This window comes from Aquarana catesbeiana, linkage group LG02, assembly GCF_042186555.1.
Source record: "Aquarana catesbeiana isolate 2022-GZ linkage group LG02, ASM4218655v1, whole genome shotgun sequence".
Lineage (NCBI taxonomy): Eukaryota > Metazoa > Chordata > Amphibia > Anura > Ranidae > Aquarana > Aquarana catesbeiana.
Window position 1 is genome coordinate 339,438,675 of NC_133325.1, and position 21,796 is coordinate 339,460,470.

General features: G+C 44.9%; 1 protein-coding gene across 2 annotated transcripts in view; it reads left to right on the forward strand.

The window, feature by feature from the left end:
* Positions 1 to 21,796, forward strand: part of OFD1 (OFD1 centriole and centriolar satellite protein) — a 111,199-nt gene that overhangs the window by 37,972 nt on the left and 51,431 nt on the right. Inside the window, exons 9-17 of one of the 2 annotated variants that reach the window (XM_073614867.1) lie at positions 1,477 to 1,583; positions 9,371 to 9,490; positions 10,276 to 10,349; positions 11,885 to 11,976; positions 13,938 to 14,127; positions 16,523 to 16,653; positions 18,077 to 18,188; positions 19,549 to 20,145; positions 20,955 to 21,096. In XM_073614867.1, the coding sequence (XP_073470968.1) occupies positions 1,477 to 1,583; positions 9,371 to 9,490; positions 10,276 to 10,349; positions 11,885 to 11,976; positions 13,938 to 14,127; positions 16,523 to 16,653; positions 18,077 to 18,188; positions 19,549 to 20,145; positions 20,955 to 21,096 (1,565 nt within the window). The remainder of the gene's footprint in view (positions 1 to 1,476; positions 1,584 to 9,370; positions 9,491 to 10,275; positions 10,350 to 11,884; positions 11,977 to 13,937; positions 14,128 to 16,522; positions 16,654 to 18,076; positions 18,189 to 19,548; positions 20,146 to 20,954; positions 21,097 to 21,796) is intronic. The other variant, XM_073614868.1, reaches the window with a different exon arrangement.

The window sequence follows — 21,796 nt, forward strand, 5'->3', positions numbered from 1 at the left end:
TGCTATGATCTCTAACATCCAGTGAAAAGACAGGAAAGTAACCACATGACTTCAGCATGCCAAATCATGCTGAGGTGTGGAACAGCCAATCCTTGCAGAGCTGCTGAAGAAAGGAGTGGGGGAGGGAATTAAAAAATAATGCATGTCTTAGGCTAGTGCACGAGATATGTAAATCGCCTGTCACTCACAGCAAGGGGGAGGATTTGACAAAGTTTTTCTCTGTTTGTCAAGATTTATCTCGCTGAACAATAAAAGAGGATTGCTCAGAGATGGATTAACTCTGTGTGGCAAGACTGGGCTCATATGATAGGAAATACTCTACATTATGACATAAAAAAAAAAAAAAAATTTTCGGGTTTACATCCAATTTAAGTAGTTCTGCATGGTATGAATTAAAACTGAATTTCAGGAATTCAACTCCTTTATAATACCCCTGGAAGACCGCTATTGCTGTGGTAAACCATGCTAGTTTCTGCAGCTGCTATGCCTGCCCCTCCCCCTTATCCTGCCCAAACACAGAAGCCTTGGTTATTATGTTAACACATTGGCAAAATACAAAGGCTTCTGTGAATGGGCAGCAGAAAGGGTGGGCATAGCTACTCTTTGTGTTTCTCTCCTATCCCCCCCACCCCCAATTGTCTCTTCTTAAGAGCAATAAACCTGTCAAATGTAAATAATAGAGATAAGCCCAGGAGATGTCATGCTGCTGCTTGGACTTAACGCATTGTGTGCCTTTACTTTTTACAAAGTGGCTGAATTCCTGGAATTCAGCTTTAATATCCTTTTGGATCATTGGGCAGAGCACTGCTCTTACCTCTTAAGTCGGCCTTTTTTTGTCTGAAATGGGGTAAAAATGTCAGCATGTTAAGACTACTTACCTCTATAGTACGCAGCTATGTACTTTTATGGGTGTTACCCAGTGTATTGCAGCCAATCAGCGTGGCTTCCAGCTGCAGCCATTCAGTGCAGGGCTGTCCTCTAAGGGGCATCCAATCAGCAATGCCTTCTCTTTCTGACAGATATTTTAGGAGAATGTTATTGTGTTGGATATGGTACCTAATGTAAAAACAAAATAAATATGTGCATTTTAAGAAATCTATATTACTTGCCTAGTATGATCTTTTTTTCTTTCCTTCTGGTATTTCTAAGTGTGTGCATTTTCAGAAACCCTTTTTTACTAGGTGCATGGTATTATTTTTTTTTTTTTTTCCTAATCAAAGCCAATGTCTACATAATACTTGTAATTAGAAATAGTTTTTTTTATTCAATTCAAAATCCAAGTAGTCAAAGTAATGTGAACCAGTTATTGGCAAATGGTAAATCTCTATCAGCTGGAAAACTACAAGTCCCTTTTTATTTTCCATTTCCCTGGCTGACAGTACAAAAAACTTGATTGGCAGGGCATGTTGAGAATCATAAGTTACAAAACCACTAGATATCTATTAGGTGTTTATCACTTTAATTTTGTGTTCACAGATTGAATCCAAGGAAGTGTATGCACAGAGGCAAATTCTGCTGAAGGAGATTGAGGTGGTACGGAATCGAGAAATCGAACTTCGACAACGAATGGAGGCTTTTGAGCTGTATGGTTTATGATTATTATTATTATTATTATCTACTATTATCGTTTTTATATATTTTCTTGATTTCATTGTTAACTGGTATATGCACAGTGAGGAATTAAACTTCAAGGACCTATTGGTTATTGCCTTCTCCAGGCTTGGTCCCACCCAGATCAGCTCTGCCCAGTGTGATTCTTCTTCCTAGCAGCATTAGATGTTCTAAATCACTTTTGAACAAAATAGGGAGATTACTTGTTTGACAAGCGGGGGCATTTTATGAAATCGACGGACCTGTGTGCAAGATAATAAATTGAGCCCCATTGCTAGATAAAAAAAAAAATGTGTGCTTAGTGCCCCATGGTGAAGAGTGGACATGGTTTTCTTTGTGCCCTCCAAGAAAGACGGGAAAGTTTTGTGCGCCGTAGTGAACAGTGTGCGTGTGGCCAAATTGCATTAATAGTGTAAGGGGCATGTTTAAAAAAAAAAACAAAAACCTTCTTGTACCCTTAAAGTATGCTTAGATTGTTGTGCCACAAGTAAGAGTCTCACAGACATGTACAAACCTCAGCATAGTATTTTTTTTTAAATTAAACTCTTCCATTACATATGATTTTCTTGTACACTGAATAAATACAGGGAGCTAACACTTCGTCTGAACCTATCTTATAGAAGAACTTCATTAAAATAGTCAGGGACTGCTTAGTAACCAGCAACTGTTGAGACAATGAGTACATTAGTCAGAAGTATGTAATATACTACATAATATCACACCTGTATAGGTTAGTTGGCCCGCCAGGCCAGTCTGTCCCCCCCTCCTCCCCCAGTACAGTCCCGCCAGGCCAGTCTGTCACCCCCCCCCCAGTACAGTCCCGCCAGGCCAGTCTGTTTCTCTCCCCCACCCCAGTACAGTCCCGCCAGGCCAGTCTGTTTCTCCCACCCCCCCCCCAGTACAGTCCCGCCAGGCCAAACTGTCCCCCCCCCCCCAGTACAGTCCCGCCAGGCCAAACTGTCCCCCCCCCCCAGTACAGTCCCACCAAGCCAGTCTGTTCCCCTCCCAGTACAGTCCCGCCAGGCCAGTCTGTCCCCCCCCCCCAGTACAGTCCCGCCAGGCCAAACTGTCGTCCCCCCCCCCAGTACAGTCCCGCCAGGCCAAACTGTCCCCCCCCCCAGTACAGTCCCACCAAGCCAGTCTGTTCCCCTCCCAGTACAGTCCCACCAGGCCACTGTTCCCCCCCAGTACAGTCCCGCCAGGACAGTCTGCCCCCCCCCAGTACAGTCCCGCCAGGCCAGTCTGTTCCCCCTCCAGTACAGTCCCGCCAGGCCAGTCTGTTCCCCCTCCAGTACAGTCCCGCCAGGCCAGTCTGTTCCCCCCCCAGTACAGTCCCGCCAGGCCAGTCTGTTCCCCCCCAGTACAGTCCCGCCAGGCCAGTCTGTTCCCCCCCCAGTACAGTCCCGCCAGGCCAGTCTGTTCCCCCCCCAGTACAGTCCCGCCAGGCCAGTCTGTTTCCCCCCCAGTACAGTCCCGCCAGGCCAGTCTGTCCCCCCCCCCCCAGTACAGTCCCGCCAGGCCAGTCTGTTTCCCCCCCCCCAGTACAGTCCCGCCAGTCCAGTGTTCCCCCCCCCCCCAGTACAGTCCCGCCAGGCCAGTCTGTTCCCCCTCCAGTACTGTCCCGCCAGGCCAGTCTTTTTTCCCACCAGTACAGTCCCGTCAGGCCAGTCTGTTTCCCCCCCCAGTACAGTCCCGCCAGGCCAGTCTGTTTCCCCCCCCCCAGTACAGTCCCGCCAGTCCAGTGTTCCCCCCCCCCCAGTACAGTCCCGCCAGGCCAGTCTGTTCCCCCTCCAGTACTGTCCCGCCAGGCCATTCTTTTTTCCCACCAGTACAGTCCCGTCAGGCCAGTCTGTTTCCCCCCCAGTACAGTCCCGCCAGGCCAGTCTGTTTCCCCACCCAATACAGTCCCGCCAGGCTAGTCTGTTTCCCCCCCCCCAGTACAGTCCCGCCAGGCCAGTCTGTCCCCCCCCCAGTACAGTCCCGCCAGGCCAGTCTGTTCCCCCCCCCCCCAGTACAGTCCCACCAGGCCAGTCTGTCCTCCCCTCAAGTACAGTCCCGCCAGGCCAGTCTGTCCCCCCCCTAGTACAGTCCCGCCAGGCCAGTCTGTCTCCCCCCCCGTACAGTCCCGCCAGGCCAGTCTGTTTCCCCCCCCCGTACAGTCCCGCCAGGCCAGTCTGTTTCCCCCCCCCGTACAGTCCCGCCAGGCCAGTCTGTTTCCCCCCCGTACAGTCCCGCCAGGCCAGTCTGTTTCCCCCCCAGTACAGTCCCGCCAGGCCGGTCTGTACCCCCCCAGTACAGTCCCGACAGGCCAGTCTGTCCCCCCCTCCAGTACAGTCCCGCCAGGCCAGCCTGTCCTGCCAGGCCAGTCTGTCGTGTCCCCCCCCCCCCCAGTACAGTCCTGCCAGGCCAGGCTGTCGTGCCACCCCCCCCCCCCCCCAGTACAGTCCCGCCAGGCCAGTCTGTTCCTCCAGTACAGTCCCGCCAGGCCAGTCTGTTCCTCCAGTACAGTCCCGCCAGGCCAGTCTGTTCCTCCAGTACAGTCCCGCCAGGCCAGTCTGTTCCTCCAGTACAGTCCCGCCAGGCCAGTCTGTTCCTCCAGTACAGTCCCGCCAGGCCAGTCTGTTCCTCCAGTACAGTCCCGCCAGGCCAGTCTGTTCCTCCAGTACAGTCCCGCCAGGCCAGTCTGTTCCTCCAGTACAGTCCCGCCAGGCCAGTCTGTTCCTCCAGTACAGTCCCGCCAGGCCAGTCTGTTCCTCCAGTACAGTCCCGCCAGGCCAGTCTGTTCCTCCAGTACAGTCCCGCCAGGCCAGTCTGTTCCTCCAGTACAGTCCCGCCAGGCCAGTCTGTTCCTCCAGTACAGTCCCGCCAGGCCAGTCTGTTCCTCCAGTACAGTCCCGCCAGGCCAGTCTGTTCCTCCAGTACAGTCCCGCCAGGCCAGTCTGTTCTCCCCAGTACAGTCCCGCCAGGCCAGTCTGTTCTCCCCAGTACAGTCCCGCCAGGCCAGTCTGTTCTCCCCAGTACAGTCCCGCCAGGCCAGTCTGTTCTCCCCAGTACAGTCCCGCCAGGCCAGTCTGTTCTCCCCAGTACAGTCCCGCCAGGCCAGTCTGTTCTCCCCAGTACAGTCCCGCCAGGCCAGTCTGTTCTCCCCAGTACAGTCCCGCCAGGCCAGTCTGTTCTCCCCAGTACAGTCCCGCCAGGCCAGTCTGTTCTCCCCAGTACAGTCCCGCCAGGCCAGTCTGTTCTCCCCAGTACAGTCCCGCCAGGCCAGTCTGTTCTCCCCAGTACAGTCCCGCCAGGCCAGTCTGTTCTCCCCAGTACAGTCCCGCCAGGCCAGTCTGTTCTCCCCAGTACAGTCCCGCCAGGCCAGCCTGTCCCCCCCCAGTACAGTCCTGCCAGGCCAGGCTGTCGTCCCCCCCCCCCCCAGTACAGTCCCGCCAGGCCAGTCTGTTCCTCCAGTACAGTCCCGCCAGGCCAGTCTGTTTCCCCCCCGTACAGTCCCGACAGGCCAGTCTGTCCCCCCCTCCAGTACAGTCCCGCCAGGCCAGCCTGTCCCGCCAGGCCAGTCTGTCCCCCCCCAGTACAGTCCTGCCAGGCCAGGCTGTCGTCCCCCCCCCCCAGTACAGTCCCGCCAGGCCAGTCTGTTCCTCCAGTACAGTCCCGCCAGGCCAGTCTGTTTCCCCCCCGTACAGTCCCGCCAGGCCAGTCTGTTTCCCCCCCAGTACAGTCCCGCCAGGCCGGTCTGTACCCCCCCAGTACAGTCCCGACAGGCCAGTCTGTCCCCCCCTCCAGTACAGTCCCGCCAGGCCAGCCTGTCCTGCCAGGCCAGTCTGTCGTGTCCCCCCCCCCCCCAGTACAGTCCCGCCAGGCCAGTCTGTTCCTCCAGTACAGTCCCGCCAGGCCAGTCTGTTCCTCCAGTACAGTCCCGCCAGGCCAGTCTGTTCCTCCAGTACAGTCCCGCCAGGCCAGTCTGTTCCTCCAGTACAGTCCCGCCAGGCCAGTCTGTTCCTCCAGTACAGTCCCGCCAGGCCAGTCTGTTCCTCCAGTACAGTCCCGCCAGGCCAGTCTGTTCCTCCAGTACAGTCCCGCCAGGCCAGTCTGTTCCTCCAGTACAGTCCCGCCAGGCCAGTCTGTTCTCCCCAGTACAGTCCCGCCAGGCCAGTCTGTTCTCCCCAGTACAGTCCCGCCAGGCCAGTCTGTTCTCCCCAGTACAGTCCCGCCAGGCCAGTCTGTTCTCCCCAGTACAGTCCCGCCAGGCCAGTCTGTTCTCCCCAGTACAGTCCCGCCAGGCCAGTCTGTTCTCCCCAGTACAGTCCCGCCAGGCCAGTCTGTTCTCCCCAGTACAGTCCCGCCAGGCCAGTCTGTTCTCCCCAGTACAGTCCCGCCAGGCCAGTCTGTTCTCCCCAGTACAGTCCCGCCAGGCCAGTCTGTTCTCCCCAGTACAGTCCCGCCAGGCCAGTCTGTTCTCCCCAGTACAGTCCCGCCAGGCCAGTCTGTTCTCCCCAGTACAGTCCCGCCAGGCCAGCCTGTCCCCCCCCAGTACAGTCCTGCCAGGCCAGGCTGTCGTCCCCCCCCCCCCCAGTACAGTCCCGCCAGGCCAGTCTGTTCCTCCAGTACAGTCCCGCCAGGCCAGTCTGTTCTCTCCAGCACAGTCCCGCCAGGCCAGTCTGTTCTCCCCAGTACAGTCCCGCCAGGCCAGTCTGTTCCCCCCCCGTACAGTCCCGCCAGGCCAGTCTGTTTCCCCCCCCGTACAGTCCCGCCAGGCCAGTCTGTTTCCCCCCCCGTACAGTCCCGCCAGGCCAGTCTGTTTCCCCCCCAGTACAGTCCCGCCAGGCCAGTCTGTACCCCCCCAGTACAGTCCCGCCAGGCCAGTCTGTACCCCCCCCAGTACAGTCCCGACAGGCCAGTCTGTCCCCCCCTCCAGTACAGTCCCGCCAGGCCAGCCTGTCCTGCCAGGCCAGTCTGTCCCCCCCCAGTACAGTCCTGCCAGGCCAGGCTGTCGTCCCCCCCCCCCCCAGTACAGTCCCGCCAGGCCAGTCTGTTCCTCCAGTACAGTCCCGCCAGGCCAGTCTGTTCTCTCCAGCACAGTCCCGCCAGGCCAGTCTGTTCTCTCCAGCACAGTCCCGCCAGGCCAGTCTGTTCTCTCCAGCACAGTCCCGCCAGGCCAGTCTGTTCTCCCCAGCACAGTCCCGCCAGGCCAGTCTGTTCTCCCCAGCACAGTCCCGCCAGGCCAGTCTGTTCTCCCCAGTACAGTCCCGCCAGGCCAGTCTGTTCTCCCCAGTACAGTCCCGCCAGGCCAGTCTGTTCTCCCCAGTACAGTCCCGCCAGGCCAGTCTGTTCTCCCCAGTACAGTCCCGCCAGGCCAGTCTGTTCTCCCCAGTACAGTCCCGCCAGGCCAGTCTGTTCTCCCCAGTACAGTCCCGCCAGGCCAGTCTGTTCTCCCCAGTACAGTCCCGCCAGGCCAGTCTGTTCTCCCCAGGCCAGTCTGTTCTCCATTACAGTCCCGCCAGGCCAGTCTGCCCCAGTACATATGTGCGTGTATGTGGGGTGGAGTGGGGTAGTCGTCTAAAAATTTTGGAGGGATTTTAAGTGCCTTGGTGTAACTTAAATTTTTGGCCTTGTTTTTTTTATCTTAAAGGAGAAATATGGCCAAAGCTATTTTGGCCTTACTTCACCACAGGAGTGCACCTCGTTTTGCCGCTGTCGGCCAATGCCACTCAGCCAGTTCAGGCTCTGGAAAGATCCCAACTTTACAGTCAGGATCCACCCAGATGCCTGGACTGGCAGCTGGCTTGACTTCTCAGTTAGCCGCTGGGAGACTGAGTCAGCCACTCCCACCCCTTCCACGGTCCAGTGCTCTAGTGAGCGCTGGAGGGGCAGAGCAGGGAGCTGATGACTGACAGTCAGGGGAGGGGTGGACCGAGTGATCAACAGTCTTTGATAACTCAGTTCTCAGTGCAAAGCCAGCCATTGGATCAATGTTGCATCCACAGTCAATATGTATATTTTTTTTCCCCTTATACTTCTCTTTTCATAACAATAAGAGGGTGCCATTCTATAGTAAGGTTTGTTTTTTGAAAAATTGCTGACAGACAACATTTTTTTTATGACAGCAGAAAACAAAAAAGGTTGTCCAGGAGTCTCACCCTAGTAAGGTTGTCTGGCGGGGAAGAGTATGAATTTATCAATAATAAAAAGTAGCACTTCCACAGCCCATGGACAAGAACCATTCACCTAAGTACGTACAAGTTAGTGATTAGGTGTGTTCTTCTGAATCAAGACGGCATATTAGAAAAAAAGGGGAAAGAGAAAGTGGCCCAAAGGCCCGGACAGGATTCTTCAAAAAGGAACAAACAGGAAATAGCAAGAAATAAATAGTAATCTTTATTGAAAACAATTCCACCAAAATATCATTAAAGAAAAAAAAAAGTAAGAAAAATACCTCCACCACATAATTATAAAATATGATAACGTTATCAGAACACAGATGATCACAACAAACAAACAAGCATTCATTCATTTAACCCTCATACAAATCCTATACCAGCTGGTAATGAAGTGAACCCCTAAAAGGAATTTCCCTCGTGTATATAGAAGCAAAATGCTAGTTGATCATTACTGAGGAAATCTTTAGGCTTTACAACAATCTTCAGCTGGAGACACTAGTACTGTGTATAGAGAACGATTACAGACAGTCCTAGATGGATAAGGGAGGAAAACCATGGTGGGGGCTTGCAATGTAATTCAGGGACTCAAAGCGAATCGTCGGATTTATGATGACACGTAGTTGTAATAGTTACACTGTAAGTCTATCATAATCAATTGGTAATGAGCTGGCAAAAAAAAACAGTCCAGGGATGGAGTGTAAGCCCCCCCAATCCATCTAGGACTGTCTGTAATCGTTCTCTATACACAGTACTAGTGTCTCCAGCTGAAGATTGTTGTAAAGCCTGAAGATTTCCCCAGTAATGATCAACTAGTATTTTGCTTCTATATACACGAGGAAAATTCCTTTTAGGGGTTCACTTCATTACCAGCTGGTATATGATTTGTATGAGGGTTGATTGAATGAATGCTTGTTTGTTGTGTTCATCTGTGTCCTGATAACGTCATCATATTTTATAATTATGTGGTGGAGGTATTTTTCTTACTTTTTTTTGAATGATATTTTGGTGGAATTGTTTTTAATAAAGATTACTATTTATTTCTTGCTATTTCCAGTTTGTTCCTTTTTGAAGAATCCTGTCCGGGCCTTTGGTCCACTTTCTCTTTCCCCTTTTTTTCTAATGGGGTCTCTTCTGTCAAAAATGCTGCCGGTCATCCGTCATGTACACTGAGCCGCACATGCGCAGCTCAGCAAACATTTACGACCCCAATCTGTGCCGCTGTGACTCCCGTGCGCATGCGTGGGAGTGACAACATTGTGGCCCAGCTATTCAAGCGCCCGAACGCACGGAACCCTGAAGGAAGATCAGGCAAAGATGGAGGGACCCGCCGGATTAATCACAGCGCAGCATTGGAGGGCTTGGTTTTAAAGGTAAGTGTGCCATAATGTGCTAATATGCTGTGCATACTAGTACATTGTGGTATAACCCACCTGGGGGCCCCTAAAAAGAAGTAATGTTAGCAGAGTTTACTACCAATTTAATATACTAAAAGAATGTTGTTTAATTTTTATATTTATTTGAACTTTGGTGTAATGGGATTTAGTGAGGGAGCGCAGTACCTTATTAATATCTTTTGTAAACCTTTTTTCTTTTAGTGCCCAAAGGTTACAGGAAGAGAAGAACAAAACCATGGATGATTTTCTCAGGAAGAGAGAGCTGGAAGTAAAGAACATTGAAGACACATTTGACCAGAAGTTAAAGAATGAGCTCTTAAGGTCTGAATATTTGAGTTAACCTGACTATAAATCTCTCTTAACTACTTTACTTTTTTCTTTTTTTTTTTTGTCTTCAGCCAGCCATACACTAGTAGATTTTCATATGAAAATTCTCATCAGCACATTCGATTATTCGACATATATGTCATTCAAATGTACTTCAAAAAATGTGAAGTATAGTGAACGGACTCTCTGAATGAAAACCACATTCACTGTTAGAAATGAAATGTTAAAGTTGAACTCCAGGCAGTTTTCTTTTTCCCATGCAAAGTGGCTGTGCGCGCACTGCATTGGTATACTGCTTGTATGGTCAAGAGGTGACCAGAAAGCTGTATACTCAGCCAATCCTCCATTCCAGCGGCAAACGGCACTACCCTACAATCAAGTGGTGCACTGTTCCTGGCGTTTTCATGTCCAGAGCAGGTCTATAGGCGTGATGACTTCAGGAACAGTGCACCACACACGACCGCTAGATTGCAGGGGGGCAGGAGCCGCAGGGACCGGTCTGGTGCTGGGAGGATTAGGCAAGTATATCTCCATCTCCTAGACAAAAACTAGCAGAAATATTTGTCCGGAATTCAGCTTTAATTTGGTTGTCTTTAATATATTTATTTTATGTGTATAATAAAATATACAGGCTCTTGGACCTTGGTCTTCTCTTATTTGAGTTTATATTATGGTTCACACCACTGTTTATGAACACAGTTCATAAATGTATTTCTTTTCATTGTGTTGATATTGTCATGGGGAAACCAATACTTTTTTTGTTTCTTTAATTATTATAGATATCAAATTGAACTGAAGGAAGAATATTTAAAGAAATCCCAAAAAGTCAATGAAGACGAGAAAAAAATCAGAGGTAAGATTCTGAAGGAAGTACTTCTTTTGTAGTTTTATAAATAATAATAATATTATTATTGTTGATTAACCACTTCCGGTCTCTAGATCACTTTTTCTGTATATATCAGTTTAATAAGGTTAGAATCACTTATGGGTGTTGGCTAGCAACTTTTTCAAATAATTTGGTTTATAAATTGTATTGCGCAGATTGAATATTGGTACACTCTAGGATGTACCTGTACGTCCTTGGAAACAAGTAGTTATACCAGGATTATGCCTACAGCTGTAACCATGATTCTTATATCAAAATTTGGAGCTAGCAATGGGCTTTCATGTATAAGTGACCCGAGCACCTCTACAGCTGCCTGATTGCTTTTTTACAGGACATGGAAGGTTGCTTGAAAGAAATTTGCCCTATTTCCCCATCAACACAGACAGTGCTGACAGGGGAATCCCTCCTGCCTCACCAGGAAAAGACCGTGATTATTGCTAGCGGCTATAGCAGCTGCTAGCAATAATCGTAAGAGAATCTGGCAGGCTGGTTGTACCCAAGTTGAACGATCGATCAACTTGGTACATTCAGCCTGCCCATTAACAGGTCCAATTTGACACGGTTCCTGCTGAACCAGCCCAGATTCGACCCATGTATGGTCAGCCATGAATGAAGCCAAAGGTGACATGTATTCCGTCTCTTCCAGTTTCAGTTGTCTGGCTGTCTGTCTGGCACAGGCCAGTAAACAATCAAACCAATCTCAGTTTGATCAGCTGCCTTGGAGGCCAGTACCTGTCACAGGCCATGCTATCACAAAAGATGTTACATTCCTTGTGAGAGCAATACATTTGATAACAAAAACAAAAATTGAGAAACTGCATAAAAAAAGTTAAAAATTTAAATTATGTTTTGGTATCTGTTTTCTCGGCACAACATCATCTTTTATATTTTACCAAACATTTTTTTATTTTACTGGGTTTGTGTGCATTAAAATGAATGTAAAGTGGTTGTAATAGAATTGAACATAACGGCCCTGACCCTCCTCTCTATGGGTCTGCAGCTGGCGCTCCTTGCTCCTCCGTTATTGATGTGCCCCAATAGGAAATCGATTCCCGTGGGGGCCCTCTTACATAATTAAGTAATTTTCTAGGAAAATAAATGCTTGATTTTTTTTTTTTTTGGTGTGCAACTGATTTGGCTAGGTTATGTTCTTTTATTGTTGGAGTGTAATAAGTACAGCCAAAGTTAATATATATATATATATATATATATATATATATATATATATATATATATATATATATATATATATATATATATATATATATATAGAGAGAGAGAGAGAGATATAGAGATCTCTCTCTCTCTCTCTCTCTCTCTCTCTCTCTCTCTCTCTCTCTCTCTCTCTATATATATATATATATATATATATATATATATATATATATATATATAATATATATATATATATATATATATAATATATATATTTTGAGATATAATATATATCTATATAATTTTTTTTTTTTTTTATTCTTTTTTGTTTTGTGCTCTATGGCTAGAGGAAGCAGCAAGGTTACGTGAAGACACAATTGTCGTCAGCATGAAGAAGCAAGAACTAGAGCAGGCTATTTCCCGAACGAAACACCTAGAGGTAGTTGGCTTTTAAACATTTTTCTCTAGGAATGTCCAAAAATTATATTGGGCTATTGTTAAATAGGCACAAAGAGAACCTAAAGTATGCACAAATACTTGGCTCTGAGGAAGGGGGTGCGCTCCTGAAACGCGTCAGCTTTTACCTCCTAGATGTGATACGGCACATGTGTCCACACTGCTCAACATTGTGTGCTTTTATGGCTCATCGACAGTTGCAACTTTGTGAGTACACGCTTTTTACTGATTTTACTATTCAATAAATGTTGGTAATGCACTAGGTGCGTGCGCTTTTCATTTTTTTTTTTCTATGCGCAATTACTTGAATTCAGACTGGAAGCTACCGTGATGCTGTTTGAGCAAAAACAAAAAACCTGCTGAAAAGATTTGAAAAAAAAGCAACTGCCTGGACAATGATTTATGGAATTAGCTTTTTGTCATATGATAACTTTGCTAACATCATTGAAACACTAGGTTGTACTTAGAGCTGAACTCCTGGTGGAAATTAAATGACAAAGTAATGCAGTGCTCTAATCATTAACACATTGTTACATGTGTTTTTAAATACAAGCTTTAATTTGATCTGGTATTTTAGCATCTTGCAGGCGTAAGTAGCAGCACAAAGTGCAAATCAGTTCATGGGCTGACGAGAAGTATACTGAAAGGAGGAGAGAGCAGAGCGACAGAAAAGAGCTCATTACAGTACTGATTCTCTCTTCACTGCCCAATTACAGGCTCAGAGAAATTGGGTTGAATGATTCTGGCCATCAGACTTGGAACAACTAGCAGCAGAAAAAACACTGCAGAAGAAATCTCTGGATTAAGTGCCGGTTCACACTAGCCCGATGTGGGAACCAGCGCTATTCCAGTGCTGGTTCCCGCATCGCATAGGACTTGCAAGCAGTTCACACTGCCCTCTGTGAACCGCTGCGGGTGTCAATAGAAGGTTAATGACACCCCCAGATCGGTTTGCATTGCGCAGTGTAAACTGTGAAATGGTACAGGTATTGGATCACATGGGTGTGAACACCCATGTGATCCGCTTCCAGTGCGGACATACAGTGGGCTGGTGCAATGTTAGACATTTGCATGTGCTTCCCAGCACACTGCTGTGCAGATCACATGAGATGTCTGTGCAGATGCAAATTCTGCCATACAGATTGTATGGCTGAATTTGCATCGCATTTGCGCCAAAATGGTGCAGGACCCTTTTTTTGGTCCACACTGGAATCGGATCGCACCCATGCGATCCGATTCCTGCACCATATGACAGTTTGCACTGCGATATGCGAACCAATCTGGGGGTGTCATTAACTTTCTATTGACACCCTTAGCGGTTCGCATAGGGCAGTGTGAACTGCCTGCAAGTTGTATGCGATGCGGAAACCGCCACTGGAATCATGCTTGTTCCCTCGTCTCGCTAGTGTGAACCGGCACTAAAGCAGTATAGTAACGCAAAATCTGGTTTTGTTATTTTATCTTTTTAATGGGCTATTCATTTTTATGTTATTTTTGGCTGCTCATTTTTGTTCTGCTTTACCACTCTGTTTTTTGGGTAATATTTTGTTCAGACTTGGCTCTAATGCTTTACAACTCAACCATTCTGATCCAGTACACCGTGCAGAATAAATAGAATATTTAGGGAAATAGATAACAAGCATTATCCAGCATTTTCGAATATGGGACAGTAGTATCTCAAGTAGGGTACACCCTATAAGAAAATCGGACGAACGATTGTCCGATTTTTCTTCGTTGTTTCACAGCAAATTGGAACTAATGAACGAAAATTCTCGTACCACAAAGGCTTTTTTTTTGTTGTTGTTGTTTATGGTTTCTGATCATACACAGTCTTTCATTTCTGATTTTTCTTGTACGAAAACGGTACACATTAAACGAACATCGTTCGTTCTGTTCCCATACGAAAATTCTAGTTTGAAATGTTCCTATTGGTTGTTCTTAAAGATGGAAGTGGACACTTTGAGAGCTCAGCTGTCAACAGTCAACCATCAAAACCACCATCTGACTGACAAGTTGAAGGAATTTGCTGACTACCCCCTGGTGCAGGAAGAAAAAGTGGAGCTTCAGGCACAAGTCAAGTTACTGAAACAGCAACTGGAAAATCTGCAGAGAGAAAATCACATACTGAGAGAAAGTGAGTTTATACTGTATGCTAATAGTTATTACTGTATGCTAAGTGTGGAATATTTTATTACATAGAGCTGTTATCACACACACAAAGATTTCTATGCCTCACCTTATCACAAGATTGAGATGAGCAACATCTTTGTCTGAATTGTGCCTTTAGGCGCTTCAGTAGCAGCCTAAAATACCCCATTGTTCTGCTGTGATAGTTTGGCTGACGATTATTCCATAATGCAACACTGTACCCAAATCAGTTTTATATCATTTTTTTTTAGCTTTCTTTTGGTAGTATTTAATAACCGCTAGGGTTTTTATAATTTTTTTTTTTTTTTATTAAAAGGAAAAAAGACCAGCAATTAAAAAAAAAAAAATGGTTTCCCTTACTGCTAAAATAAAAATTCCAGAAGAGTATGAAAACTCCTGAAATGACCCTTTTTTGGAGAGTAGACACCCCAAGGTGCTCTCATGTTTTTTTGCCACAAGTTTTTGAATTCGATGAAACTTGCCGGTACTGAGGAGGAGGAGGTAGAGAGAGGAGGATATGAAGGGGTTAATGTACAGGCCCCATACAGTGGCAGGATGTTGATGAAAGGGTTAATGTTCAGATGTGTAGGACAGGGAAGGTTTAGGTGTTAATATACAGGTCACATTTATTTTGTGCCTGTTCATAATTACGCTTCTCTCTTTTATTCACCTATTTTAAGAGGGAAGGGAGGCATCTGCACTGTAAACGGTACCATGTGATCACATGGTACCCAGGCCCTCGGATTGGCTTTGTCCAGTGTCTGTGTACCAAGTTGCCTGACAGCTCGGTACACAACAATCACCAGGCAGATCCAGCTAGCATCCAATCTCCTGAAGGCAGCTGCAGAACACATGGTCTAAAACTGAGATTTTATGTCCTGTATTGTACTCCAAGAAAAAGATTTTACGGGTGAGAGAAAAATCTTTTTTTTTTCTTAAATATATAAAGTTGAAGGACTCTTTTCAATAATTGATTGGGGTTATCACTTTTTTTTTTTTTTTTCTGGGTTAAATTCTTAGTTGAGAGTTAAGCATCCCATCATATGTTTGGTTTGATTTCTGTAGATAGTGGAAATATTATATTTTCGTCTTCTGTTTTTAACCTTTGTGCAAAATATTTTTTTTTTTTTTTTCATTTTCATCTATTGTGTTCAGTAATTTTTGCGTCACATTAAAACAAATGTGTAAAATTGAAATAAAAAAACTTTGCAATGCCTTGCACCAGAAATGATTTTGATGTTATTATTATTGGAAAGAAATTGTAGATGCTGTTTTTAAAACTAACATTAATCAAAGTAGGAAGAAAGTGCATTTTCTTTTCATTTTGTTAAAGTGGTTGTAAAGGCTTACTTTTTTCATCTAAAATAACACGTGTTATACTTACCTACTTTGTGCAATGGTATTGCACAGAGGACCCCAATCCTCCTCTTCGGTGGTCCCCCCGCCAGAGTTCCTAGCTCCTCCCGCTTCTGCGTGTGCCATCTTAGCAAGCCTTTTGCTATAGGGGGCACACATGGGCTCACTCCTGAGCCAGGCTCTGTGTATCCAAAAACACACAAACCATGGCTCAGCCCAGATCCCTCGGAACAGGATTTAATTGAAAGCAGCAGAAGCCAGTGGCTCCCGCTGCTGCCTCTGTGTCCTGTGAGGAGAGGAATAGGGTATAGTGCTGACTCGAGAGAGGGCTTAGGTATGTATAAGGGGAGTGAGGGACAATACTAGCACTGGGACATTTTTAACCTTAATGCAGGAAATGCATGCCTTTTTAGAACCACTTTAAAGTGACATGAAACATGAAGAAAGCATATCTCTTTAAGATGTATACTTTTTATTAATCCATAGCACTAAGTGCCATTTCTGTCTGCTACTTCATTCCTCTGCTATCTGCATGAGTCACTTCTGACACCAAGAGGAAAAAAAGGTGACTGGGGAGGGACCTCCAGGACGCAGCCTGTGATTGACAGCTTCAGTTCCATTTCTGTGTGCTGTGTGAAGGAGGGTATGTCTCTTCCATCCAAGTAGCTCTCCTCTCTGAGCTCTGCAGAGTGAAATTTTAGTTCCCCTCCCCCTTTTTTCTGACCGCTTGGACAAGCTGCATAAATTTTGCAGTTTTGAGCGGCTATAGAGAAGAGAAGACTGCAGGTACAACTTATGTAGGAGGCTTTGTTTCATCTCTGTGGATCACCCAGTCACTTCACTGGGTATATGTAAGGGTTTGTAGTCTGTCTTGAAATTGCATGGAGAATTAAATATTTTTTGAAAGACAATAAGGTGCAATAGTGGATAGGTTAGGAAAATTCTAGAGCTATACATGCGTTGGATGTTGGAAAGCATCAACCTCCTAGATTAAATGTACTGTATCTAATTCTTCATCGCTCCAGAATCCTCACACCCATCAGCGGAATTCCTGTCTCTTCAAGAGGACCTGAAAAGAATGGAGGCTGCTAGAAAGTTTGACCAAGATGAATTTAAAATACAAAGAGAAATCCTTGAAAGACAGCTAGAACTAGAGGTAAGCTTGCAGACAACACTTGGATACACAATGTCGTACTGCAACTTGCTGGCAATAGTTACAGTGCTCCATAGTATGGGTTAGCCTAGCTGCCTGGGAATGTCCAGTTGCTATAAATGCATTTGATTTATGGAATTCTACTTGATGAATACACTAGCAAACGTTTTGCTTTTCTATATCTTGAACCAAACTCTAAATTTATGTGATTTTCTCTACATCAAAAGAAAAAAATATGGGAGACTGCTGAATTGAAAGCTGAACTCCCTTTAGTTACATAGCCCTAAAGCTGAACACCAGGAAAAATTTTGGTTCCTTTTCTGAGTAAAAATGACCTCTGTTGATACCTGTCTGGTATTGAGACTTGAGTTCAGGCAGTAGTACACTGATCATTTCTGTACAGATCTATTCAGATGTATGCTTGTCACTGTATGCAAGGCTAGCGTTGTTTTCTTTTTCACCGAACGCAAGGCTTTCTGAGACTGGAGCAGGTGTGGATGAATGTCACAATCACCCTTATCCAATCACAAAAAGCCTTGTGTTCAGTGAAAATAATACAGATCTTTTTCTGAATGGGGGAGGTGTACAACGACCAACCTGCTATAATTAGTATACTGCTGCCATCATAGCAGGTTTCATCACTCAACGTTTGACGTTAATCGTACTATGAGGGAAAGTAACAGTGTTACCAAATGGAGCAGCAGCCAAATGTGGGACAGGCATCAACGGCCCCAAATTCAGCTTTGAAAAGAAATAATTACATTTTTACATTTAACTGGCATTTGTATGTGGCTGTGTCTATGTAATGAAATTAAATTGAATAATCACAATCAGCGCAATTATTTTGTGTACAAAAAAAATCGCTACAATATGACAATACAAATTTAAAAAAATGTTAAACATATTAAAAAAATATGAATAAAATGTGTCGCCCAGTTAAACGCTGTATAGTGATTTCACAACACTATCAAAATACAATATAAAGAAAGAGTGTAGTGCAATAATCAGTGCACGAAAAGTTCAGGTGTGAAAACGAAAAATTGTTTTTAAAAAAATGTCAAGTCCACCAATATATAAAAATTATAATATATAAAATCAAAAATTATGTAAAAGAAGAAATACCTATATAATACCATGGTGTAACTGCGGTACAGTTTGCTGGATGTTTTTTTTTTTTTTTACCTGTTTGTACGGTGTGGAAGGGGTACCTGGAAGCTTACTTCCTCTGGCAGTTTAAGACAGTTTACATACATACATTTTTATTGTGTATTTTATTTCCCTGGAGTTCAGCTTTATTAATGATTAGTTGACATTTTTGCTCTCCTTTCCCATCCTCAGTTGACAATTCTTTTGGGAACTTAAGCACATGGCATAACACAATTTACTAGCCTTCTCAGGTAATGCAACAACTCCTGATATTTTGCAGATGGAACGTGGTCTTGAAATGAAGATGCAGCTATTAAATCGCGAGGAATCTTTGAAAAGGTTAAATGTGCAAGTAGAGCAACTGGATTTTCAACTGCGTCAGACTCAGCAAGGTTTGACTTATTTCCAAAAATATTTAGATCTGCATTGTGAATGTTAACACAATGCTTCAGTGATTTCATACAGGAAAGTCAATGCAATGTTTCTCAGACTTCCTTACTGTTATTCTTCATTGCTAATTTCTACACTGCCAATGTATTTAGCAGAGCTGTATAAAACGTGGCCACAGTATGACTCCTGTTCACATCCGAATCTGACTTTGCGATCGTGCAACTTCACTTGAAATGGCATGATTTCAAAGCCGCAGGTCAGTGCGCACCTGAAATCGCAAAAAATAGTGCAGGAACCTTTTTTTCAAATCGGTGCACATTGCAAAGTTGCCGTTGCACCAATTTGAACAGTTCCATTGCCGACAATGGGGTGCAATTTATCAAATAGCCTGACAAGTTGCACCGATGTGAATGGGGGCTAATGATATAACACACTAAAAACAATAAAGTACATGTAAGAGAAAAAAATAGTAACATTTCTCTATGAAATGCCATCAATGGCACCATTGGGGCTTCACTTTCTCATTGGCTTGCTTGAGGCTTATTTACACATAAACTCTGTGTCTTGGACATCTGTAGCATTTTAGGCTCCCAAAAGCCCCAACATTAAGTTTTTAAATCAAATTGTATATTGTATACTATTGGATTGTAATGTATGTTACTTCTATTGTAAGCTTTATAATGAGCCTCGTCCTATTTTTAGCTTTTTTAATTATAACTTTATAGATTGTATGCAATGAGCATATATGATTTGCAAAGTTCTGCCTGTCATCCTCAGAACATTAGAATATTCAATGCTACTCATCTGCCTGCTTATAGTTTTCTGCTTTGTGTCTACCTTTTTAAATTATGCTTTTAACTTTTTTAAACTTTTTTGATTTTACAGTCAGTTGATTCTAACTCAAGTTGTACAGAGATTAGCTAATGTGTGGAGTGCTTTCAAACAAAGGGGTTGATTTGCTAAAACTGGAGAGTGCAAAACCTGGTGTAGCTGTACATGGTAGCCAATCGGCTTCCAACTTACAACTTGTTCAATAAGCTCTGACAATAAAACCTGGAAGCTGATTGGTTTCTATGCAGAGCTGCACCAGACTGCACCAGAGCTTTAGTAAATCAACCTCAAACCTTCTTCCTTTTTTTTTTTTTTTTTTTTTTTTTTTTTTTAAATCAAGCAGCTTATTTTAACTGCACTTTCGTGAGAATTCTTTGCAGTGGTGAATGATCATTTTTGAAAAATTAATTGTGCAGAGTCTACCCACTGCTGTGTCTGATAATCATTTGCATGTAATACATTGATCTCTGTATTCATCTATTCCAATCTATTTAATTTGCTGTTCTGTGTGTGCTTCTCTCGCTTGCGCAGCTCTTGAAAGTGGTTATAGCCGTCCCAAGGCAGCTCTGGCCGATCGCTGTGTACTAGATTGTTATGCCAATACTCATCCTGATACTTGTGCTGATAAGCCATCCTTGAGAAGCCAGCGTTATCTGGATTCTGTTGTTCATGCAGGTGGCATTGCAAGTCAGAAGCATCGCCACCTGGAAGGGACTCGTAGCAGCTCTCCGGATTCAGACCTGGAGTTTGTTGCCAACACCAGAACTCGAATTAAAGAACTTGAAAAGGAGGCAGAACTGGTCGAAGAGGCTTTCCGTAATTATCAACACAGAGTAATTCATGCTGCTGCCGTTCCAAGCTACTCGCAGGCAGCTGCTCTGCCAAGCAGAGGGCTTTTAAACACCGTGCCAAATACCCCCCAGCACAGAGTTACTTTTTTAGAAGATAATCTTACGCCTCAGGATCATATTCTCTTAAATAGGATAAAGACACAAAAATATGAAAGACTACAGCCAACCGAAGTAAGAATGGCTGCACCACAGGCAAAAAAGTCCTCTTCTCGAAGGCTATCTTCAACCCCTGTGTCAAGAACTGAAATAACTCACAAAGGGAGTGTTTCTTTGGAAGGTAAAATATGTGATGTTGTTATTGCTAACGTTTCCTCAGTATAGAGCAATGATCTCCAAACTGTGGCCCGGGGGCTAGATGTAGCTCTTCGCTTGCTTTTATCTGGCCTTTGGGGCACTATTTTCATCCACTGATATTGACAATGGGACATAATTCCACCCACTAACACCAAAGATGGGGCACAATTCCTCCCAATGACACCAAAGATGGGGCACAATTCCTCCCAATGACACCAAAGATGGGGCACAATTCCTCCCAATGACACCAAAGATGGGCCACAATTCCTCCCAATAACACCAAAGATGGGGCATAATTCCTCCCAATGATACCAACAATGAGGCCCAATGACACCAGCGATGGGGCACAATTCCTCCCACTGACACCAAAGACGGGGCATATTTCCTCCCAATGATACCAACAATGAGACCCAATGACACCAACGATGGGGCACAATTCCTCCCACTGACACCAATGGGAATAAACAATGGGGCATTGTTTATTCCCACTGACCTCAGGACCTTTTCTATTCCCAATGGCCACAGTCTTCCCCCTTAAGTCTGAAGGATAGTCAACTGGCCCTTTTTAAGAAAGTTTGGAGACTCCTAGTATAGAGGGAAGAACGATCAAGCGTTTACAAGAAGTGAACTGTAACACTTACATGAATGTATATCTTGCATTTGTTGCTGTTCTGGTGTGGGGCACATAGAACACGTGTGTCATATACCAAGTATCTAATTTGGTTGGCTTTTTATAGTATATTTATTTTACAGGTGATAACAATAGCAGCTGTTTTCTTTCACACATTACAGATAATGATGGCTCCTACATCACGTCTTCTCACCATAGTCAAAATCATAGACTTTCCCCCATTCCAAAAATTGAGCAGCCTCAAACCCTTCTCTCTGATGTTGTAGATCATGGAATGCAAGATGAAGTTGAGCCAACTCCCAGGTAAAAAAAGCCAACTACTGTAATGCAAATTTTTGATTTATTATTCATTACTTCTACCCACAATAACACCACCACCAAGCAAGGAAGCCAGCAATAGACATGAGATGATTGTTCTCCAATAGTGGACTGATCAGATTGCAATCTGATGTCTGTGGGCAGCAGGAAACATCCCTGTTTGAACAATCTTGTTAAATATTAATCTGTCTAATTGCTTGTTTTGCAGTGATCAGCTGGCACCAGCAGATGTCTGCTTGTACGCCCTTCTTGCTACATAGCAGAAACATGTATGTTTAGGTGTCCAAAAAGTTCCCAGAATTGTGACAACAGATATCTCCTGCCAGTCGGATAATGCCTGTGTATCCTACAGTCCTTTTGAGTCTGACAAGGCAAAACTTTTTTATTTTTTTTTATTTTGAGGATGTAGATTACTGGAATCGATAACCCCTATAAATTATTATTATTATTTTTTTTTTTTTTTAGCCATTTGTCTCTCATTGGGGAGATTTTGCATCACTTCCTGTCCCATGGCCAAAACGGGAAGTTATAGGAAATCCCAATCCTATCTTTTTTACTTTCGGCAACAGTAAACAAGACAAATAGAAAGATTAAGTCTCCCCAATGGGGCACAGACAACAATACAAATCTGACAGGTGTTCTAAACCCTCTCCACTCTGTAAAAAACAAAAACAGTTTTGCCTTT